General features: G+C 34.0%; 1 protein-coding gene across 1 annotated transcript in view; it reads left to right on the forward strand.

The window, feature by feature from the left end:
* Positions 1-26,229, forward strand: part of LOC118194974 (papilin-like) — a 92,204-nt gene that overhangs the window by 15,973 nt on the left and 50,002 nt on the right. Inside the window, exons 2-5 of the mRNA XM_085823035.1 lie at positions 4,051-4,130; positions 9,728-9,901; positions 13,923-14,093; positions 18,151-18,756. Coding sequence (XP_085679161.1) covers positions 4,073-4,130; positions 9,728-9,901; positions 13,923-14,093; positions 18,151-18,756 — 1,009 coding nt within the window. The 5' untranslated portion in view covers positions 4,051-4,072. The remainder of the gene's footprint in view (positions 1-4,050; positions 4,131-9,727; positions 9,902-13,922; positions 14,094-18,150; positions 18,757-26,229) is intronic.

Here is a 26,229-nt window from a genome sequence, read left to right on the forward strand (position 1 = left end):
GAGGACGCAAAAGAAAGAGCAACGGGGACGACACTCGGCGATCAATAAGGAGAAGATTGACATCCATGACACCTCTAACTTGGGATCAATTTTGTCAAAAACGGATGACGGAGTTTCAAGCATCGAAAACTCAAAGATAAGTTAAAACCTTCTATAATTTTTTTTTCTCTTTTGTTCCGAAATGTTATGCATAAGTACGAAGTTCTATGTTTTGACGAAAGTCAATATGTCTCGGTTGAGACTTAGTTTTGTTTTACTTTATTTAGCTAAGGCAAAAGTATTATTTTCTTTAAGTGTAAAAGCTAAAAACAAGCATTTTCTGTTGGTCGAAAGACTAATTCTGTTATGTTAAAGCCAAAATTTGGCCGGAGATAAAAATAACTTCGTATTCTTGTACTAATAAGAATTTTAGTTTCAGTACCGCCAGCTTGGCGAAGAATGAGTAAAGTAAAAATTTATTTTCTCTTATTCATTTTTATGGTAAATTGTAAAAAGCATATGTATTAAACTTTTGTAAATGTATGTAAATACTTGCATGTTATGTAAAAGTAGAATTTAGTCTAGAAGCATAAAATTGTAGATGCTAAAAGTGAATGCTTAAAAGCAATGAAGTCAAAATTTAAGTATTAAACTGTAAAGTCATGCTTTAGAGAGAAAGCCTGCATGTTTAAAGACGAATGAGGGGGAAGCTAGAATGAATGTGTTTTGTAGGGTTCTCCACCTACATTTGAATTTTTAAGAATATTAAAGTAGCTCATTGAGTTGTAGAATGTCGAGTAAGGTGTGTCTATTTGGTTGTTGAATTCTAACAAATCATGGTGGTTAGGGGAAGTGTTGTAAGACTAAAACACGAATATTCCCGTTTGACACCACACACGGTGGAGAGCCAGGGTAAAGTTAAATTAATGCTTGAAAAATTGAATGAATGTGAAGTAAGCAATAACTAAGAAAAACGAATCGTTAAAAACAAAAATTTATTGTGTCAAGAAAGTGTAAATTATAATGTATGTAGAAAGATACTGATACTTATTCCTTCCAGATGCTGGAAGGAAAGACCAAGATTGATTGATGAAGTCCAGGAAGAGTGGCTGTAAGAAGAAAGCTTTGTAACGAATAACAGAATTTTAATATATAATTGTTACATAAGATTTTTTTTGTGTAAACGAGGCTTTCGCCAGTTAGTTCAGAATTAGATAAACTTACAACAGGTCGTTTGTAGGACCTGCTTCCAAGTTTTCCAAATTCTGGCAGCGGCAAATGTAGGGTTTATATTTATTTTAACTAACATTTATTTTAAGTTTAAACTATCTTTCCTGTCAAGCCTTACTTTCCCCTGGAACTGCCAATGCCAGAATATGTAAATTTGAGTAGAACGCGCAAGCATTCAAATTATCAGCGGAAGTAGTATGGTTTAAATAGAAGGAAACGAGTTCGGTGAGAGTTATTCTTACTTAGCGAGCGCGGAGGTAGTTAGCGAGAATTGAAGAACCCCGCGTTGCGGCCTATGTGCTTGGCGGGAAGTAGTTGCAATTGTTCCAGAGAGCTTCAAGTCTGCTGAATTAGCTGCGGTATTTGTAAAACGCGGTGAGTTAGTTATTTTAGAGAGCCTCGTAGTTAGAATATTGTCTTTACTTTCTTTTCAGGTTTTTATTTTTATTTGACTGCCTAGTGGCCACAGTCTGTAAGCGTCAAGAGGACGCCATTGTAATTTATTACGTTGAATAAAAAGGGACTTAAACCCTTTATAAGACTCTGTGGTTTATACAAGCTTTCACAGTCACCTCTTGGTTGCGTGCAAGTTAGAGGCGCGCAACGTTATAACAGATTTGCGAAAAATCGCACAATCTGGCAACACTGTTGAGGAAACGGAAAGGCGAAGTTATAGCAAAGGCTAAAATTATAAAAACTGGTAAATGGTAATAACACTAAAGTTATAACTTTGTGAAGGATGTATTGTTTTATTCGATTATAGTAAATTCTAATTATGCCTATTTCTGTACACGGAAGGATGTTTTTATGCATATGCTTCTAATCAAATGATACATATTAATAACAGCTCTTTCAGTTACTAAAAATAGAATCCATCAGGCTCTCAAAGTATTTCGCAGCCTTAAACACAAGGTCGCTCACCGGCGACGTGTTTAATGAGGGAAGTTATTGCATATTCGCATTACGTACAAGGTAAAATACTACAAATAATGCAGCGAAGCAAGATGAGGCATTAAAAGCCAACGTGTTCATTTTTAGACACGTTTTGAGAGATGCAGTGTAATAATGCCTCAGAAATCGTTACTTTAGTCCAATACAGCAAACAACTTTGGAATCTCAAAAATTAAATGTTTGTAATGGGCCTAATTTATTTGTATTTGCTGTATATGTTACCGTGAAAGACAGAAATTGGAGAATGTCGACTTTCACCGGAGAATGTTAACATTCACCAAATACGTTGGTGAAAGATCGAATATTGCACTACATTCTTGTATATTCGGACCCTCACCGGTGCATGTCGACAATCACAGATATGCTCTGGTGTAAGTTGAAAAGAGAGGTCATAAAGTGCCATAATAGTTTAAGTTGTTGCAATAAATAAGATTTAAATCACATAATTTAATAAGTTTTTTATTACCGTTATTTTATTTTCTCATTTAGAACGTACTGTATACTAATTAAGTAAGTTTTTAACTTCTATTATTTTCCTTTCTCATGTATTGTGTGTTTTAGGTTCTCATGTTCTTAAGTTCTTATTTCAAGTCTCAAGTACGTTTATTCGCGACTGAATTATGGAGAAGAAAATCATTAGTACATGGTGAATGTCGACATTGACCGGTGTAAGTCAGAAATAAGAGTATTTCGAAAATATTTCGGACATACACCAAGAGACTATGTGAATGTTGACATTCACCGGTGAAAGTCGACATTCTCCAGATTTCGGTGATTCACCGTAACATATATACAATTCCAATGAATACTAAAATTATTCGAGAATGTTTTTAGAAATTTTAAATTTCGGTATATTAACAAGTAAATCTTATGAAATATTCAGCTCAAAATTTTAAAGATCATAAACAGCAAACATTGTTTAAGGGGTTTCCTATTTTAATATATTTCACATATCATACTGTTTGCATACAAATTGCTTTTAACGTTAAATGAAAACAATGCAAAAGAAATTCCGCAGTTTGCTAATACTTTCATTCAATGATAAAAACGCTAACTGGCTAAGATTAAATATGTCAAGTCAATATTAAACATGAAATTCTAAACTGTGACGAATTTTCGGTAAAATTACGAAACAATGTTTGATACAATTTTGAATCATTGTAAAATTACAGCTGAATTTTGTATCCACACGCATAGTTCTACCATTTAGTATGTGATATATAAAGTTCTTAAAACATTATAACTTCCACGATGCGAGATAATTTACAGCTTGACCTTAACACTTGAGGGCTAAATACAAGATTTCTTGTCCTTGGTATTACTAAACTATTAATACAAAATGCAATCCAAAATGTAAAAGTATTAACAGAACTTTAGGTGCCACTCTTGGTAAGTGTTAACAAAATTAAAATGTTAATAAACTGTAGACAGTTTCTATACAGTTGCTTCAGGTGATTCTCACAGGTAAGGCGGCAGAATTATGGTGAAAGCTCCATAAGACAAACATTTAAGCTCTGGCATTTTGACTGACACTTCCCATACAGTAACTTCTAGTCTGAGAAAGAATCCCGAAGATCCAAGGAAAATAAGAATAGAAATTAACCTCAAACTATCTGTTTATGAAATTTAAATCATAAATCTCGTAACGCATCAGATCAAGACATGACAAATTATTAGCTTCTTTTTACATATTTTTTAGCTTTCTATTCTAGTTATTATGTTAAAATTATGAGTTATCGTTAGAATTCTCAGCATTGTTTTGTACGATCGACCAGTAACTAATAATCATTATCAGTGAAGCTTTTAAAAAACATTTATGTGAATTTTTAAACTCAGAGTACAAATTTCGAAATGAAGGAAACCTAACAGTAGATTTTTTTCCCTTTACAGTTTTGCATTCCCCAAAACCATAATGAAGCAAATGACGCTAGCTGTGATTCTCCTCGCTACTTCAGCCGTTGCACTTTCACGTACGTATTGCATTTTCACGAAAATGATTGTTTCCTCTTTTTGATTGTTTTATATACTTTTACTAATTTTTATTTATTTTTAAGTTATTTGAATGCATATAAAATAGTAAATATTTGCTCTTCCTTTTTTTTTTTTCAAATAGAAAAAAGGAAATTTTAGGAAACTATAATTATTAAATATGGTATTGATTATATATAGAAAAAAATAATTTAGTTACTGATATGAAACTCGGTAAATGTCCTGCGACGACTTTTATGACAATACATTACGTTCCACTATAATGTTGGTCGTATTATATTTATATCATGTTTCCAACTTCTGTTATCATTTACATCTTCAGTTTTTGTTCATGCTTCATTTATAAAATAAACACATTTCATCTACAAGGAAAGGTTTGCTCCTTCTTCTGTTCTGTGCTTTTTTCTTTAAAATGTATCAAGTATCGCCGAAGAACAGTCTGGTAAAAGTTTTCATTGCGATCACCTCACTTAGACGATTACTTCTGTTAGAGCACAAATAAAGATCGGTGCTTAACATCACTGCTGTAAAGTAATAGCCTGAAGTGTACTCAAAAATCACGTGAAACGTGAGAAGTCATCTTAAGGAAGTTTGCGTGCGTTTCGTTAGCGAAGTCACTGCTAAGAATTTAGAAATATATATTAGCATAGGAGTTTTTAATCATAAGATGGAAAGAAAATAATCTTAATACAGTTTTAAGTTTTAAAGATTAATTTAAGGTTTCTTTCGTAAAGCTACCCAGCAAGTGTAGTGGTTAGGGAGCCTGACTGCTGTAGCGATGGGCCCGGGTTCGAATCCCAGAGAAGGCATGGTTTTAACTGTTCGTCCTTTCATACGAGACAACGGTGGCCACCTACGGGGTATATCAGTACAACGGTGACAAACGTTCAGGAGAGACAGAGCACACCTATATATTCCTATGTGAGTAAATGAGTACATAGCGGTGCACTTACAGGAATGCATGGTCGGAGACGCTTTCCTGGCGCGGTAGTGACGACTCAAAAGTTAAGAAGCAAAGAAGACGAACAGTGTGAAAAAAGATATTTATTATTCGGAGTGCAACCCAAACAATGAAAAAAATAACACAGAGAGATAATGATCATCATCAAAGAAGGTGTTCGAAATTACGACCTCGGACCGTCATGCATCTTCCATGCGATCTTCGATTCGTGATGTAGATCTTCCATGCAACCAGAAAAGTGAGGCCTGCATCATGGTCCCGAGTCGTAATTTCAGACACCTTCTTTAATGACTATCGTTGTTTGTTTTTGTTTTCATTTGTAGATTTCTGCTGTACTAAACATAATAAAATATGTTTTGTCTCACTATTTGTGTCCCTTTTTTGCGTTTTGTGTCATCACTACAGCACCAGAAAAGCGTTTCCGACCCTGCATTGCTATGTGATTTCCCATCGTTTAGGTGTACTTTGTCTCTTCTGAAAGTTTGTCACCGCTCTACTGATACATCCTGTATAATGAAATGGCCACCGTTTCCAGCCCTTTTAGTGGCGTAAGGCTAATGGCTATTAAATAAAGCGCCCGGCCATTTAAAAAAGAAGTTTCTTCATCAAAATGTATTACTAGTAATAGCAGATGTTTTCTCAGAATCACTCTCATGCCCATTAAAATATTTTTAAAAAAAGGAGAATAAAAGATGCAAGAGCTATAAAATTCTTACAAGCATTTTGTCATTCTTGATCATACACGAAAGGAAGATAGCAAGCAATAATTAAGTAATTTAAATTAAAAGAAAATTGAATACACGTACAAGATCAGACATCAGAGGCGTAGCAAGGAATTTTTCGTGGGAGGCTTCTCCTACTTCAACTAATATTTCAAATTTTACTGTTTATTTTCAAGGTGAAAAGAATGTTTTTGTGGAGTATAGTATTTCGAATATTATTTTTTTCTGAAAACGAAGTAAAAGTGTTTTATGGATATTAATGAAAACAAATCACATTTTAATACAAAACATTTTAATGCACTTACAAACAAACTGCCAAACGTCTTTTCTTCTTAATAAGAAGAGTCAAAATATCTTCGGCATCAACAGAAATATCACGATATATATATAACATATCAGGTGAACTTACTTGATCTTGGCTTATCAGGTTCTGTGTTCCTCCTTACTTGCTTTGGAAACATTAACTGTCCTGACTCGGAACAGGGAGCTTACTAAAGCTATGTTCAATAAATTTGGGAAGTAGACAATACACACAGGAAGGGTATACGAAACCCTTTATTTTTCTCTCTTTACAATGATTTCCGGAACTTCGGAATACAGAGACCAACCACTTGTGGTCTGAACGTAAGAATATAAAAAATATTAACTAAAAATCTAACTAAACTAACTTTGGATTAATAAAGAAGTGCCTAACTCCAAGATTGGCCGTATATTAACAAAAAGCCGTATGTAGTACAGAGAACTGCTAACACTACGATACGTTTAAAATTATCACGAGGATTAAACCTCTGGCCTTGAAGGCAACCAGCAACCGAATAAAACTACTATGGCAAGCGGCCTGCTTCTAATAACTCCTTCCTCTCTCTTGCTTGGCAAAAAGCCACAACTTAAGTACTTGGCGTTCGCAAGACAAATTTGCATAAATAAGTTAAAGCTTTTAATTCTGGCCGGAAGTAGAAAATAAGAAGTGATAGTAAAGATTTAAAATAAAATAAACGTTAGTAAAACTTAGGATCCTTACAGGCTCATTCTTTTTCTCAAATAGGACTTTAGTAATCGAAGAGAATAAAACGTTCTTTCATTCGAAGCAGTAGATACTGAAAGGATTACTTTTTAGTAGTTTTGTTACTGCTGAAAATTGTTCAGTATTACACACATGAGGAGCTTCCACACCAGATTTCGGTGATTTTTCCAAACTGGCTACTTGTCTGTATCTTCCTGGTATTTTTATATTAAATACTGCATCTGTTCATGCTGCTTAACATTCTTAAGATAAGTTACCATCTGGAAGTGTATTGTGTTTCAGCAGTCGTTTATTAATTTTTTACATAAAATAGTCAAGGAATGTCAAAAACACAGCAATTCGAAAGTATTCTTCTGTATTGATGACTTTTACATTGCATCTCTGACTCTGTCTTTTGGTTATTTTAGGTAAAGTTATTTCAACATCCAGATCACCCCCAAAGCCTTAGCTGTAATATAAACACATGTCTGAATGTCTCCATATCATTACTTCTCATCTCGTTCAGAAAAGAACTGAAAACGTGTTCAGTACATTGCATTGCTGTATCTTCTTTCTGCACAACTTTATTCAAAGTCAGGCTGACTTAAAATGTCCTGACCAGAACATGTAAGGTTACAATAAACCCGGATCTTCTAATAGCACATCCCAGATGACTAACTATAATAGCGGTTTCTCTTTCTTTTCAACGAGCGAGATTATTCGACGTTTCTACCGTTCATGTAACAAGATCCATAATAACAATGAATGCATCGCGTCTCTCAACACAAAGAACTGGATTCATCTGTTTTTTAGACGTTTTCTTATTTGAACTACGGAACGTTTCATTGAGTTTTGCTGTCAAAGTAGCTTCTCTTTTGGGTGTATTAAGAAAATCATATACTTCAGTTATTATGCCAACACAAATCTGAATCACTATGCATGTAATGCAAGTGAATACTGCTTAGAAATACAGGCCTGTACCTCTTTATAGTAGAACCTCATATTTCTTGCCCCATCAGAGTTTGCTCTCTTATATAATCCAAGTTTATTCTTATACTTTTCAGGCTATCTAGGATATGAGCAGCTATATTTTCTCCCGTGCAGTCACGGATGGGGACGAAACCAGGAAATTCTTAACGAATAGGACTGGTCAGAATACCTTGCACAGATAGAAAGCTGCTCTATGCCTGCAGTATCTGCTGTTTCATCTGATAAAACCGAAAAATACTAGAGAAGCTAATCTTTATCACTACCTGGACCTTTATATGACCAGCACAGTACTCCATAATTTCATTTTGAACTTCAGGTCTAATATATCTATAATTTTGTGAATAATTTTCTCAATGTTCAGTCGAATGTTTCACACTATCTCTGCCTCTATATCTCAGGAGAGGTTTAAAGTTTCCTTCGTTAGTTTCAGATTCTGATTATACTGATATATCCAGTGGCCCACAATCTTTACGGCGCGAAGAGAAAATACTTGCTTGTCGCACAAAGCCAAAGTCTCGGTTATTGGCTTCATTTTCAATAATTTTCTTGGATTCACTTTACGTAGCAGTGTCTAATTAATAATTTATCGAGTCAATATTTTCTCTATCAACTTCCAATAAATGGCCTATAATGGAAGTTTTAGATTCAATGTAGCCTCATGTCCACAGAATATTCAAAAACATTTTTATAATTATTGAAATAATATTTCGCAAGTTGTTTCAATTTCTGATGCCCAGTACCAGCTCTATCACGTGCAAATAAAACGCAAACTTTAAACATGCTCTATCTTGTGAACGACTGTAAGCCAGCCACTTTCAACGGCGCAGCCATTTGCCCTGAAGTCTTAAATTACGTTTACTTTGAGGTGCAAATGTTTCAACTGTACTTGACACTCAGACGTTTTGTGAACCCAATATCGTTAGGTTCTGAAAGAATGGTCTTTTCTCCAAGCATTACATTCTCAAAGAACTTGATGCTGACAAAGCAAGCTAATTTTGGGAAAGGAAAAATGTCTTATAGTCTGTATTTCTCTCGGTATGCTTTCTTGAAACTTCATTCTGGAATTCTGCCTTGCTTGGAACTTTTGTAAAAAATGGTTAGTTTCTTTTATCTCTTTTTATCAATCGTTATCCTTTGAAAACACGTACGACTTTGTCTCATATGAATTCAAGGCAATTAATAAATTTAAATCAAGGATCAAATCACACAAATAATGCATACGGCTTTCTGCTAATAAATAAATACCTCCTGGCAAGAGGTATTTACAAAATATGTCTCTTCAGTTTCGACATTGAATACTATCTTATAAAAAATAAATTTGATTAAAATAAGAAACAAATCTACATTTGAATTTGATCTGAATCTATACATTCGCTAAGCAGTAACCAATCAGGATTATGAGATGAAGTACCAACAACACTCGTAATTTCGTTGCAGATATATCATTTCTGACGACTGTTTCATGAGGGGTATAGTACAGAGATATGCACCTTTTCTGTAAAACCTTTGAATCTATCAATTAAATCGTTTCTTAATGACTCAAATCTTTATTCTGCAATTATGTGATTATCAAAAAATGAAATTTACTCACATTCCAAAGCAATTTTATTTCATAACAGGAGTTTGCGAATTTAATAATCTCCTCAAACCTCTCAAATTTAGGTTTTGATCGTCAACAAATCTTTTTCTTTTAAATTATCAGTTATTCCTGAAATCCAATATCTTTTTTCAAATACCTTTTTTATGCCATAGCGTCTCTACATCTGCTTTATCTAATCTTACATAGTTTACATTGCTTTCTCTCTCCAAGAATGAGAATTATCTACATCTTGCAAAGTCTTGCAAAGACATTAAAAGTATAATAACGAAATACGTATTCTTATACTTTTCTACACATTACAGCCCGTGATCCATGCAAGCTCCCACGAGTGAAGGGTAAATGCAGAGATTCCCTCAAGAGATATTACTTCCATTACAAAAAATCCAAATGCGTAAAGTTCTTTTACAGTGGATGTGGTGGTAATGCCAACAACTTTCGAACGAAACAAGAGTGCAAGAAAACGTGTTATCTAGGAAGTAAGTATTACTAAAATATGATTTGGTATGTAGGGTTTATATTTATTTTAACTAACATTTATTTTAAGTTTAAACTATCTTTCCTGTCAAGCCTTACTTCTCCCTGGAACTGCCAATGCCAGAATATGTAAATTTGAGTAGAACGCGCAAGGATTCAAATTATCAGCGGAAGTATTCTGATTTAAATAGAAGGAAACGAGTTCGGTGTGATATTCTTACTTAGCGAGCGCGGAGGTAGTTAGCGAGAATTGAAGAACCCCGCGTTGCGGCCTATGTGCTTGGCGGGAAGTAGTGGTAATTGTTCCAGTGAGCTCCAAGTCTGCTGAATTAGCAGCGGTATTGTAAAACGCGGTGAGTTAGTTATTTTAGAGAGCCTCGTAGTTAGAATCTTGTCTTTACTTTCTTTTCAGGTTATTATTTTTATTTGACTGCCAAGTTGGCACAGTCTGTAAGCGTCAAGAGGACGCAATTGTAATTTATTACGTTGAATAAAAAGGGACTTAAACACTTCACAAGGCTCTATCTTTTATACAAGTTTTCACAGTCACCTCTTGGTTGCGTGCAAGTTGGAGGCGCGCAACGTTATAGGTAAATTATGAATTTCGTTTTATTTGTTATAAATAATTATAGAAGGAAATTTGTTGTACATGCATGATTCTTTAAAGACTGAAATATCTTTGTAATGTCTTTATATAAATACAGTTAAAAGCCCCTATAAAGAACTTCAAGGGACTGGAAGTTTGGTTCGCTATATCTGATCCCAAAACGTAAATTCGATTACCTTACAAAAAACGTATAAAAATCGAATAATGAATCACAAATATACTGATAAATTGATTGATATTCTAATACCTACCATGAGAAGTGAAACTAAATCTAATTTTAAGAAATAATATAACAGTTTAAATGCAATGATTAAACACTATTATTAAATTTGTTGGCTGTTCTTTTCCAATTACCGTATGTGTTAATACACTTACTTGATAAATTATTTAACATAAATATCATTGTTCTAATCCTTTCTCGATATACACATTTATAACTATGAATAATTATTTATCTCTGAAAATATAAAAACAATAACATGAATAAAATTTATTGATAAATTTATCTTTAATTTTATCTAACTCCAGAGCACGAAAGTAATCTAATTTTCCACTGGTTGGAAATTGCGCGAATATTTTATCCATATTTTTGCCCAAAATTTTGAAATATTACATCATTATTGATATGCGTAGGGACTTTACATTCCGTGTATTGCCTTTCAAATCAACATTTATATCAGCAGCAGAAGAAGATTCTTCGATTCATTTCTCATTTTAAGTTCTATTATAATAAATTCATCACTTCGATTCTTCCATGTGGATTATCACTTTATCACTTTGATCAGCATACCGAAAACGATTTCGGAAGTTGATTCTGTAATAAGTCGCGAAGATTTTCCTATCACTAGTAGTTCATCAAGAAGAGAAGCGTTTTAATCGACGTGTTTGTCATATTATCCAAACTACTTAAACCCAGATTCATGCTTGAGTGACACATCAGACACCTGCGCACACTTCTATCCCTCAATACCAAAAATTTGAAAATTTCTGTCATAACATTATCCTTGAATAGAGCTCTGTCTGATAACACAGTCGAAGAATTAGAATGGAATCGGAGAACTCATTTTCATTCTTGCAGAACGAGGACCATTAAAATATCGTCCTCGTTCTGCAGGTTTTTTTTTTTTTTTTTTTTTTTTTTTTTTTTTTGCTACGCAGAGTCTTTGTTCAGAGCACACAGAAAAGTGAGGATAAGATAATTAAAACATAACGTAAGACAGATGAAAAGTAACGTAAAGGCATTTTTTTATGAATGAAATGTGGATCTTAATATCTTAAATGTGGATGATATTATGGATTAGTAAGTTTTTCTTAAAACTTGAAAGCCTTTTGAAAAATTCCAGAAGATGTGTCGAGACATTAGATTTTTTTTAACCTAGAGACGTGAAAATGTGCAATGCCCTCGCTGAGGCTCGAACCTGAACTTCTCGAATACGCACCGAGCGTGCTACCATTACATGGCAAAGGGATGCTGGAAGGTGGGAGAAAATACCTTACAAATATTCCAATGGAATTTTTTCTACCGATATAGGGAGCCTCCAGTTCCGTTACACAACTGGAGGCTTCCTATATCGGTAGAAAAATATTAAGTTTAGAGGAAATTGGATAGGAACTTAAAGTTTGTTCGTCATATCCGGGGGATTCGTTATAAACCCTGTTCATTTTAGTGGGGTTAAATTGCATATACAGGGTGTCCTGTAAATGGTGCGACAAACTTCTAGGGGAGGTAGGGCACATGATAAGGATTAAGAATTGCATAGGAACCCATGCCCGGAAATGTCAGGGGTAAGTGGTAGCAGAGAAGATGGCGAAAGAAACAAGAGAGTGATTAATTTGAAACATTTAGTGGACAGGAATACAAATGGTGTACGATAGATTGAATGCCACAACAGATGCTCGAAGTTTGCATCATCAGACGCCAAACATGCCTGACACTGACGGACAATTGATTGCCGGACATGTTCGAATACACCGGGAGTTTCTTTGATTGTAACAGCTGCGCAAGCGAGTCTTGCCACGAGATCCATTTCAGACACAACGGGATCATGATACACAACACACTTCTCATAAAACGAAATCAAGGTTCGATAAATCCGGTGAGCGTGGGGGCCAGGGAATCGGTCCATTACACTCAATCCATCGATGCGGGAATGATCTGTTCAAATGGCTGCGAACATCCAGTCTAAAATGAGCAGTAGCTCCCATCATGTTGGAACCACATGTTCCGCCTCGCATTTGGTGGAACATGAATTTTTGTTGAATCGTCATGCAAGCGGGAAGAACATGCTCCAGAAAGATCAGATAATTTGCGGCATTCAACCTGGATGGTAAAAGGTATGGCCCGACTAAGCAATCGCCGATTAAACTCGTCCACACATTCATTTTGAAGCGTTATTGCGCCGCGTGGTGCCGCACACCGTGGGAGCTTTCTTGGGCCCACAAATGCTGATTGTGGTGATTGAATACGCCATCCCTATTGAATGTGGCCTCATCTATGAACAACACATAAGCTAGGAAATTAACTTCAGTGGCACTTTCTTGCAGAACCACTGTGCGAAATGCACACGTTCAGGATGGTCATCCGGAAGCACTAACTGAACCCTTTGGAGACGAAAGGCGTGGAAAGACTCGACGTTCAAAACACAATGGACACTGGTACGATGCATTCTGAATTGAGAGGCAATGGCTCGTATGTTGGTCTTTGGATTACTCTCCACCGTATCCAACAAACTCTCTTCCCTAAAAACCGAGCGAGTTGATCGTGACCTATCCTGACTTGTCCTGCCACATTTTAATGACCCGTAGTCGCACAAATTTTGATGCAAAAGTGCAATTAAGCTGTGGTGTGGTGGATGTCTGTCGGGGAAGCTTCTCGATAAATGCGTGTAGCGGCTGCTCCATTATTCGCAGCTATTCCATACACCTCAGTGCATGTCTTCAAGCTCTCCGTTCGTATAGCTTTACTTGCTCTTCATATGGTGCCTACCGCACGAATCCAATCTCGTCTGGTCATGCACATGTTGTCCTCACCTTGTTAAACTCCCTCTTTTGTAAGCTGCAGTAGGCGGGGCATCAGTGCAGAGAGCAGAATCACTGCAGAGAGCAGAATCACTGCAGAGAGCAGAATAGTCGGTCTTCTGGTATATAACACTATCTTGTGAAGTCTTCAGATAACTGTAGACTTTGAAACCCGTGTTCCTTTGGCAGTATACAGCTCACAGTTCATGTGAAAGAATAGTTCATGTAACAGGAAATGTACACATACGTCAAATCATAACTAACAATTTTTGATAACGCGAATTTCAGAAGCGATTAACATTACCCTTATAGGAAACTCGCTCTTCAATTTAAAAAAAAGAATAAGATTAAAAAATAAAAATAAAACTTATTTTTTCATTTCTCATTCTGCATTACAGGTGCTTTTTGGTGTAGACTTAAGAAACATACAGGCCCTTGCCAAGCATATGTACTACGCTGGTACTACGATGGCAAAAAATGCAAAAGATTCATCTACGGTGGATGTCAATCAAATGGCAATAATTTCAAAACAAAAAAACAGTGCAAAAGAGCGTGTTACGAAGGCGAAAGTATGTTATTATTATTTTTTAATGTAATAAGTTATAAATCATAAGTTGAATTTTATGCGTTATTTTAAGGACTTAAATCTTTTTTTTTATATATATATATTTTCATATCCGTTTTTACGAAACTTCAGCTAAGACAACTTTTGTTGTTCTGTGATTTTGCATAGCTGAAAAACAGGAAGAGATTTCACTGTTATGAGAGTAAAAAATTCGTAATATGGTTTCTTCAGCACGTGATGTTAGACATCACTGTACAATGTATAATTCAAACATCCATTATTGTAAATTCTTTGAATCGTAGACTCCATCTACTAATTTCTAGACAATTAGAAATATCACCATAATTTTGATTAATTTACTGTCTTGTTTTTAATTTATTTGTGTTGCGACAAAATGCTCATACTAAAAATTTATCTTGACATTTCTGAAGCCTCCTCTACTCACTGGCCAAATTTCAAAATTTAAGAAATTGCTTGCAAAATATAAATCTTCCAGTTTTGCAAGAACTAAGTATATCAGTTTCAGCTTAATTTCTTTACATTTAAATTGCTTAGTTAAAATTTCTAATTCATTTTATTAGTTTCTTTTAATGTTAAATTCGATCATATTTTGTGCACTTTCAACTGCTGTCTTCATTACCTTTTTTTTCTTCATAACTTTTGACATCTTATCAGCCATCTTAATTCTTGAAAATATCGCCTTATCTTATTTATACTGCTTTACACATTTTCTAATAAATTCCATTTCTGTGACATCACTAAATGTCGGAACATTGATTCATGAACCCAAGTTACCTTTGATTCTAATTAACCACGATACCAAACAGTGTCCACACCACCATTTAGCCTTCGAAAGATGTAAACGGGTCATTCACTAAAGCGTAGTTATAATAGCAAACACAGAATATTTATTAGGCAATACAAAACCACAAACTTACTCACAGAATATTTGTGTAATATTCTCCGAGTAAGCCTTGCCCTTCGAGTAAGTCCAAGTCCTTCTCCGAGTAAGTCAAAAAAAAAAAAAAAAATGTATATCCAGGTACGTATTAGCGGTCATGCTCTTGGGTACCGTGGTTATACAAGGGCAGATGATAAGTTATTCAGTACTGATTATGGAAACTCGTATATGTCAATACATTTATTTTTAATGAATTATGAGACATTTTCTCCCTTCTTACAGCATGCTATCGTAGTAAAACAGTAGCACACACTACGCGTCTTCAAGAGGTCCAGGTTGGAGTCCTGGCACTGCTCATTTTTCAAGTCTCCCGCATCAAACAAAAGCCTAAAGACTTTACATTGGAGCCCTAACTAAAAGGTGGCAGACAATAATTCCTCACCACCATGATTTGGCAATAAGGTGCCCTAATCCCCAGGTGTCCATTAAAAGGGGAAGTGTAAAAGTATTTTCTCCGTCCTTTCAGCATGCCATGGTTGTGTGACTTAACACGCTTAGATCGTATTCGAGAAGCGTCTATTTTATATTTATTAATTTCTACATGCAGATAAGTAGAATAAACAGTTTTAATGAAATACCCTTAAAACTTTTATAATGCTTACTTCTCCACCAAAAGTTCACTGATTTGGTTTTTATACATACTTAGGGTGGGATGTCAGCTTTCAAATCAAGTCAAGTCAAACGTCTAAAATTTCCATTTTGATACTCAACGAAAAATGGCAGATATGATCAAGAGCTGTGTAGAAAATTTGTACTTTTCCTCCCCTCTCTCTCTCGACGGTTTTTATTTTAAATTAAATACTGAAGAAGAAAATTTATTAATAGAAGTGTTATACAATATATTTTATCTAAAAAAGCTAAATAAATAAAGAGCACTTTTAATCAATAATAAAAGTGCAAGATTCAAGGATTAATAACACACTTCCTGTTCTACTTGTTTCAACTCCATATAAAATACACATTCGAGCGAGTTTTAGCTATTAGTCATAGCAATTTGGCAAGAAATCTCCAAAAGTCGCCAAACATGGTGAACATTTGTCGACATTTTGGTCCGATCCTTGTATAACCGTAATATGCATTGAAACTGAATAAATGTAATTGATTACTGTGTTATTTGTAACCGTAATTCTACCCTCATATTGCTTTCTAGTAATTTCGAGAAGCAGAAAGTACTATAAATATCGCTAGGTTATCCTGCATCGAAAGAAAGAACCTAACGACTCTACATTGGAGCCCTAACTACAAGGTGGTAGACAATAATTCCTTACCACCATGATTTGGCGATTAGGTGCCCTAATCCCCAGTCGCCCATTTTTAAGGGGAAGTGTAAAAGTATTCTCCCCCTCCTTCCAGTTTGCCATCGTTGTGTAAATGTAGCACACTTGGCGCTTATTCGAGAGGACCAGATTCAAGTCCCGGCGAGGTCATTGCTCATTTATCACATCTTCTGCTTCAAAGCTAACCTAATGACACTGCAAAATAACAGATATTTTGTTTAATTACGGGATGAGATACTGATGATAAAAATAGGTAACATGTTACAGATTTTTTTTTAAATCAGTAGATAATTTTTTTAAGTAAGGGTTAAAAACATTATCAACAAGAACCATTTAATTTAAATAATATATTGATATCTATTTTTAAGCAAGAAATTAGACTCATTGAGCAAAATTATAACACGAGCTATAAATAATATGCTCTGCTTTAACTTCCGTTTTGCTTCTAATGGTATGACTACTGAAATGACAGTTTATTAATTCTTGGAGAATAAACTTCTCTTTATTAATTTCTACATGCAGATAAGTAGAATAAATAGTTTTAGTCAAATATCCTTAAAACTTCCATAATACGGACATTTGCACCAAAAGTGGTTTTCAGTTCGTATCCTCATTCAGCCGGTGATAGTCATCGCAAAATCTTGTTGATCCGTCTTCCTTTCTGACGAGGACGATGGGAGATGCCCATGGACTTGCTGAAGGCTCGATGACGCCTTCTTCCATATCCTTTAAAAGTGTTCGTACCTCTTCCTGTTTAGCAATTGGTAAATGTCTTGGATGTTGCTTTATTGGTGGATGATTACCGGTATCTATTCTATGTCGCGTCAAACTGGTTCGACGCACGCCAGAAGAAGAGCGGGAGAAAACATTTTGAAGATCTTTAACGACACGATCGGCAGCATTCCTTTCTTCATCGTTTAATTGCGCATTCCGCAATAACTTCGATGCAATGCTCTCTGAAGATACGGATTCTGGATGTTACTCTTTCTTTCAACTTTGGTTACTGGAGTACATGCTGTCTGAACCGGAGAGGAATTACTGTGTCACCAGGAAAAAGTTGCTCGCCGTAGTCAAAGCCGTAGAACATTTCCATCATTATGTATACGGCAGAAAATTCCTGCTCCGCACGGATCATGCATCATTGGCCTCACATTTAAATTTCAAGAATCTTGAGAGTCCAATAGCCAGGTGAATACAGAGACCCTAGGAATATGACTTCACTATCCGTTATCGGAAGGGATCATCACACGGAAACGCCGACGCCCTGTACTGAAGACCTTGCCCAGAAATCCACCAGTGTTACGGATTTGGCATCTAAATAGCTAATGTTAGTAGAATTGTTATTAAATTGTTTCATTTCGTCGTGCAATGCTGAGCGTGACAAATTTGAAAAGAGAGCTGTAACGGCATAAAATATAAATAATTAGTTTGAAAGTAACTCACAATATTTTAATACTCATAATACTTTAATAATTATAAATGCTTACTTTGCATATTATTGTATTATCGTTTTGGCAACAGTTTTCATCTTTAGAATTCGATTTGTTTGTTAAAATATAGAAGATGAGATTTTTGACTACTGAGCTGGTGAATAAAAAGTTATATTTGATGTTGATATGGTAATCTTTTTATTTTATAGTAAGAATTTATTTGCATTGTATTATATTGTATCAACGGAAGATCCATAAAAGCGTACTGTTTATATTTGTTATATTTGGTGGCTCAGGAGAGTTCGACTTGTTTATTTAACATGACTACAGAAAAAGAAACAAAAGCAACTACTACGTTAATGGATGCCGAAGCGAATAAAGTAAGCATTTAAATTCCACCGTTTTGGCGTGAAGAACCCGACATTTGGTTTTTCCATAAAATCACGACTGAAGAGACTAAATTCAACTATTTGATATCCCAGCTTAAACCGAAGTATGTTGAAAATATATGGGACATTATTAAAGACGCTAAGCCTAATAAATATTCTATGGTGAAAGAAAGACTTTTAAATGTTTTCAAAGAAAGTGAAAATAAGAGAATTCAGCGTTTGATAACTGGATTAGATCTCGAAGATTATAAACCAAGTCAACTTTTGCTGCAAATAAAAAGTCTAGCCGCAGACGATTTTCCTGAAAAAGTTTTAAAATCTTTATGGTTGGATAAGATGCCTGATTTTATAAAGAATATTCTTCTCGTCAGTGACGAAAATTTAGAGAAATTGTCCATGATGGCTAACAAAATTCATGATATGAAGTTTATAAAAAACATTTATGCTGTTTCGCCGAACGTTAATGATGTTCTATTTTCAAGAATAGCTGCCTTAGAACAAAAATTTGACTCAATGCAAATAAGCAATCGTTCTAGACCAAGATTTAGATATTATCACCGGAATACATCTTGGAGTCGTAGCCGTTCAAAAAGGAGATTTAATCCGAAAGGTAAATATTGTTTTTTTCATTTAAAGTTTGGTGATCGTTGTCGACCTGAGAAATGTTATTCGCCATGTGCTTGGCCAGAGTCGGAAAACCCCCATACGGCAACAGGATTAGCGGTTACTACTTTTGCTGGTATCAACGACAGCCGCAAGTTTCATTTATTCACAGGACTGCGGTTCTTAGTAGATTCAGGTGCTGATATTAGTCTCATTCCTGCGACTAAATGTACTACAAAAGTAGATGATTTTAAATTATACGCAGCTAATGGAACGGAAATTCCTACTTATGGAATTAAAATTTTAACTTTAAATTTAGGACTTAGAAGAGAATTTCAATTTCCGTTTATATTAGCTAAAGTTGATAAAGCTATTATAGGAGCTGATTTTCTAAATAAATTTAAACGGTACTATTCCATTTTGAGGACCGTAAAAAATTGCAGCGAAAATGTATGCGCAAAAGCGCCAAATCTAGCGTACGCACTGATTTCAAATTGCGTAATTTTAGATAGTTCTATATTTCTTAAGACGGCATTGAAATACTAGTTTAATTTTTAAATCCTTTTTGATTTCAAATCCTTTTTTGATATCCTATAGATTTAACAATTTTGGAACTGCCCATGACGAAAAGTCTGCAATCCATGTACACATCGACCTATTTTCACTTTAAAAAAAAATCACAAAAATGGCACTGCGCACACCCTTGACTTTATCTATGTACACATCGGCCTATTTTCACTTAAAAAGTAAAAGAAAATTGATAAAAATTCAATTGTTTTTAACCTTGTAAAAATTGCCAAACAAATAAGTGGGCGATTCTGCACTTTACCAAGAATTTTTTCAAAGAAAAGGCATCATTCATTATAGAAAATTATGTTTGAACAACCAACAAGATGAAATTATGCTTTAGCGATAGCTCGGTAGCGAAATAGCGATGCAGGAATCCGTTCAGTTATGTTTAGCTTTTTTTTATATAAATTATAAAAATGATTTGAAATAGTTATTTACTCTTATGCTTCCATTCAGTCAGGTTTAGCCTTTTTCATATAAATTATAATAATAAAAAAGTATTATATGAAATTAACCTTTTATCTAAATTAAAACAATAATCTTTAAATAGTTATTTACTATTATACTTCTTTCTTGCGTTAGGGTTGCCGCAATTATTTTTGGCAGCACTGGCATCAACGATAGTTTGGCGATTTTTTACGGTCCTCAAAACGGAATAGTACCATTTAAACTTTTACTTGGCATTCACAATAAGAAATTAATTGATGGAATAACTAACCTATCTGTTCGAAGTAATGTAACAACAGTATTTTCTGATCATGCTATTAGTACTCTAGATAAAAATTCTAAATACGCTAATTTGTTACAACAATATCCAGATTTAACAAAACCGAATTTATCAGTATCAACATTTAAGCATGGTGTTGAGCATTATATTACAACTAGAGGACAACCTATTTATACCAGAGCTAGACAACTGGATCCCAAACGATTACAAATAGCAAAACAGGAATTCCAATATATGTTAGAAAATGATAATATTCGTACTTCTAAATCACAATGGGCCAGTCCTCTTCATATGGTTCCAAAAAAGATGCCTCTTTTCGACCTTGCGGGGATTTCCGAAGTTTGAATGCACAAACAATCGTTATTCTATACCCCGATTAGAAGATTTCAACCACATCTTAAAAAACAATCGAATATTTCCTAAAATTGATTTGCATAAAGCATATTTTCAAATTCCTATTCATGAAAATGATAATCCAAAAACTGCCATTATAACTCCTTTCGGACTATATGAATTTAACGTCATGAGTTTTGGGTTACGTAACGCCCCTTTTACCTTTCAGAGATTTATTAATGAAGTATTTAGAGGACTAAATTTTGTTTTTCCATATTTGGATGATGTTTTAATTGCGTCAAATAATGAACAGGAACACAAAAAGCATTTAAAATTGGTTTTTGGTAGATTACAAAAATATGGATTGAGACTTAATATTTCTAAATCTGTTTTTAAAGTCAGTGAATTGGAATTTTTAGGCTTTCTAATTACACCTGAGGGATCAAAACCTCTTCCTGACAAAGTAAAAGCTATTCTGAATGTTAAATTGCCTGACATTGTTCATCAACTATCAACCTTTCTGGGAATGATTAATTTCTACCATCGTTTCTTGAAAAACGCCGCTAGTACTCAAGCTGTTTTACACGACTACCTAAAAGGCGCAAAGAAAAGAGATAATCGGAAAATAACTTGGACGGAGGAGGCAATTGAGAAATTTGAAGAATGTAAACAAGCTATAGCAAATGTTGCTCTTCTCTGTCACCCCGATCCAGACTTACCTTTTTCGTTGTGCACAGATGCTTCGGATTCGGCAGTCGGTTCAATTTTACAACAAATTAAAAATGGTAGTTGGAAACCAATCGGATTTTTTTTTCCAAGAAACTAAACGCTACACAGCAAAATTACAGTACATATGATCGTGAACTTCTTGCAGTTTATCTTTTCATTAAATATTTCGAACATTTATTAGAAGGACGAAAATTCATAGTGTATACTGACCACAAACCCTTAATATATGCATTTTCACAAAAACCAGATAAAGCATCTCCAAGACAAATTAGGCAACTCCAATACATTTCAGAATTTACAACAGACATTAGGTACATTACAGGAGAGAATAACGTAGTAGCGGATACATTATCCAGAATAGAAGAAATCGCCTTAATAAATTATGACGAAATTGCCGAAGAACAAGAGCGAGATGACGAATTTAAAGCATTGCGGAAATCTACAAATTTGACTTTTAAACAGTTTTCCCTTCCATCTGAAAAAAGATTATACTTCAACATAGCATGTTAGACCTTATATACCCAAGAGTTATCGTATGAAAATATTTCATCAGTTTCACGGAATATACCATCCTGGAATCAAATCATCAGTAAAATTATTCTCTTCTAAATTTATTTGGTTAAATATCAAAAACGATGTTCAGCTTTGGGCGAAATCTTGTGTTCCATGTCAAAAATCTAAAATATTCCGGCATACGAAATCAATAATCGGCGAATATCAAAAGCCATCAGAAATATTTCGAGAAATACACATTGATCTTGTTTGTCCATTACCATCATCAAATGGTAACACCTACTGTCTAACATGTATAGATAGATACATAAATTGGATGGAAGCTATTCCGCTCGAAAACATCTCAGCAGAAACTGTATCGAACGCTTACCATAGCAATTGGATAGCAAGATTTGGAATACCTTTGCATCTAATAACTGATCGAGGAACTCAATTTTCATCTGAAGTATTTCAAACCCTGTCAAGAATCTGCGGCATTAAGCTTTCACACACTACAGCCTATCACCCGCAGTTCAACGGCAAGGTAGAATGACTCCATAGATCAATAAAGGCTGCTTTAAAAGCCCATAACAATAAAATTTGGAGTGAAACATTACCTACGGTTCTTTTAGGCCTACGAACAGCAATCCGCAACGATACTAACTATACTATAGCGGAAATAGTATATGGAAAGAATATTAAACTTCCTGGAAAATTCTTTGAAGAAAAAATAATTCATACACCACCTGGAACTTTTATCTATAAGTTACAAAAGCATAATGGAATTGATTCGGCCGAAGGAAATGCAACAGAAAGGTATCCCTAAATTATTTGTACAGAAAGATTTAAAATCAACATCCCATGTTTTTCTTCGCATTGACAGAGTTCGAAAGCAACTCGAACCCCCATATGAAGGTCCGTATTTGGTTATCAATCGGTCACCCAAATATTTTACTCTCAGGATAAAGCATAAAGAAGTAAATGTATAGGTAGACAGATTGAAGCCAGCATATATTCTACCACAACAAACCCCTGAACAAGAGAAACCTACAACTCCAAATTGTGTAAACAATGCACCTACGCCGATTGAAATTCAAACCAAATTAACTGTGGCTCAGTCTAAAATCAAATCAGCTTTAAGACAATCTCGAACTGGTAGAATTCTTAAGACACCATTGCGATTCAAAAACTGATATTTCATATATACATGAATTTTGTTATTATTTTGATGATGCACTATTACTACTTCCAATCTTTCTAACGTAACGGTCGTTACTGGAAGGGGAGTGAATGTAACGGCATAAAATATAAATAATTAGTTTGAAAGTAACTCACAATATTTTAATACTCATAATACTTTAATAATTATAAATGTTTACTTTGCATGTTATTGTATTATCGTTTTCGACAACAGTTTTTATCTTTAGAATTCGATTTGTTTATTAAAATATAGAAGATGAGATTTTTGAATACTGAGCTGGTGAATAAAAAATTATATTTGATGTTGATATGGTAATCTTTTTATTTTATAGTAAGAATTTATTTGCATTGTATTATATTGTACCAACTGAAGATCCATAAAGGCGTACTATTTATATTTGTTATAGAGCTAAGCCAGAAAATAGAATAGCCAGAATATAGGAGCTAAGCCAGAATATAGGAGCACGTGCATTGGTGAAAATGTGCCCACTGCTTGGCGATTTTCAGTAGCGGCGATTTTTTGAAAATCGCCAGTAAACGTTGTATAAACAAAGTTGCGAAGGCGGAGCTACGTGACGTTCATAAATGGGTGGGACTAAAATTGTGACGTCACAATGTATTCTCTACAGATGTAGAAATAAGTATATTAAATTTTTTGTATTTCAAACTATTAAATACGGTAAGTGAATTGTAACAGTTATTAAAACTGTAAACAACGTCGCAGTCTCTCATACAGTGTTATTTTTACAGGGTTTTATTTGTATAACAAATAAAAACAGCTTTTTTTAAATTTTAATTTCATATTGCGGAACATTTTAACTTTATCATCTTTACAAAATTACCTTATTGCTACGTAACGACACTATCTCTTACATACTAGTAAGTAAACAATCTTCATTATTTTCTAAAAATTTTTAAGCTTTATATTAATAAAAAAGGGGAAAATATTTATTATTGAATATCAACATCATACACAGCTTTCATTTCCATGTTTCTTAAATTCCTAAACTACGTTTTATACTTTCGTATTAGAATTCTACACATTAATACATTTAAAAAATCTAATTTCTCACAATGAAAGAAAGTAAGAAAATATTAAAAATAAGCAATTTTAAAAAGAAAAAATATTTTCACTTTTCAGGAAAATAAAAAGTCTTTTTGACAATGACGGCACGTTTCCCTTGCATTTCCAATAAAGTAATAAATTTATATGTACATTCACTCACCTCTCTCAGCATCACAGATAAATCCATAGCGTTTGTTTATTTAACGAAATATATACAGAAATATGGCAAAAACACACAGATAAAACCACTCGATTGATAACTACCACATAAGAACATTCAAAACGGCAAATGAATTAACTGCTCAAATTACGAAGTAAAAATTCCACAAGAAATCGTCTGCTTGGAAATTCTTTTTAACTGCAAGTACAGTGTCTCAAAAAAGTGATGGGACACTTGCGCTTTACAAAAGGAAACTGCAATAAAATAAATTTAAAAAACATGTAAAATTTTTTGTGGGTGTGTTTCATACTTAAATTTAGTAACAATTATTACATAACATACATTTTCTCAAAATATTAAAATATTAATTTAATAAAAATACAATTGTTTAGAACGGAGCAGAAAATGGCTCACTTAAGTGATGGGACACTACGTACTATGCAACAAAAATCGTCTGAAGTAAGCAATAAAAATATCTTTTGGGGTATTTATTTTTACTCAAAAGCAATTGCCAATAATTTATAAAATCGTCTGCAGTATTTCTGTCAAGTTTGTTTTGGAATTTTTGTGTTTTTTAGCTCTGTGCAGCCATGAATGCTAAACGAAAAGAAACTTTGCCTGGAATTCGAAAATTAGTTATTAATTTGCATATTGAACGTGGAAAATCTATTAGAGAAACTACTGAAACAGTTAACTTCAGTCATTCAACAGTTTTCAATATCATTAAACGATATAAAAAGGATCATATGATTCAGGATAAAAGAAGACCTGGCCGACCATCAAAGCTATCCAATGGAATAAAGCGAATTATCGTTCGAAATATTTAAAAAAAAATCCAAGAATGAGTGCTCCTAAAGTTGCTGCTGATTTACAAGCATTATATGGAGTAATTGTTAATTCTGAGACTATTAGAAGAGTAATTCGATCTACTGGATATCACGGTAGAGCAGCCAGGAAAAAATTCTTCGTAAGTGAAAAGAATAGAAAACTCAGACTGGCTTTCTCAAAATCCAACATAAATAAGAATTCTGATTACTGGAATGAAGTTATATTTGCTGATGAGAGTAAATTTAATATATTTGGTTCTGGCGGTAGAATCTTGGTGTGGAGAAAACCCAGGGAAGAATTTCGCAAACAGAACTTGGTGCCAACAGTAAAACATGGTGGAGGAGGAGTTATGGTATGGGGGTGTATGTCGTCCGCTGGAGTTGGTAATCTTGTTTTTATTGACAGTATAATGGATCAGTACAAGTATATTGACATTTTAAATCAAAATTTGAAATCTTCAGCACGAAAATTGAACCTCCATAACGATTTTAAATTCTACCAGGACAATGACCCCAAACACAATGCTTTGAACGTTAGACTCTGGCTGCTGTACAACTGTCCTGAAATAATAAAAACACCCCCACAATCTCCACAATTAAATCCCATAGAGAATATTTGGCAAGAATTGGAATCAAGAATTCGCAAACACACCATTTCTTCAAAACAACAATTAAAATCGGTGCTTCAAGAAGAATGGGGTAAAATCACTCCAGAAATCACAAAAAAATTAGTCGACTCCATCCCAAGAAGATTAAATCATGTTTTAAAAGTAAAAGGAAATCCAACAAAATATTAAAAACCTTTTAAAAAGTAAAATTTTTGGATAAATATTTGATGGAAAAGTAAGTGTCCCATCACTTAAGTGAGCCATTTTCTGCTCCGTTCTAAACAATTGTATTTTTATTAAATTAATATTTTAATATTTTGAGAAAATGTATGTTATGTAATAATTGTTACTAAATTTAAGTATGAAACACACCTACAAAAAATTTTACATGTTTTTTTTAATTTATTTTATTGCAGTTTCCTTTTGTAAAGCACAAGTGTCCCATCACTTTTTTGAGACACTGTATAGTTTTGAAAGCATAAATTATCGTCTGCTAATTGACAATTTGTCTTCGGACATTTGTGCTCTCTCCGAAGAAATTTATTCGTATCTATTTATTAAAAAGCGCTGTGAAAGCCATGGCTTTTCGATATCTAAAGCTACGATAGGTAATATTGTCAACGATAGGAAATTAAAAAAAAGACAACAAATATAATGTAATTAAAAAACAAAATAAAATCTGAAATTTAAGATTTTACATTACGCCCCAAATGTGCATTTTTTTTAACACTTTGCGTGTTACCTTTATTAATTAAATATCATGTTCTT

Source organism: Stegodyphus dumicola, chromosome 8 (genome assembly GCF_044657685.1).
Source record: "Stegodyphus dumicola isolate Sdum_Otavi_A_Nest chromosome 8, ASM4465768v1".
Lineage (NCBI taxonomy): Eukaryota > Metazoa > Arthropoda > Arachnida > Araneae > Eresidae > Stegodyphus > Stegodyphus dumicola.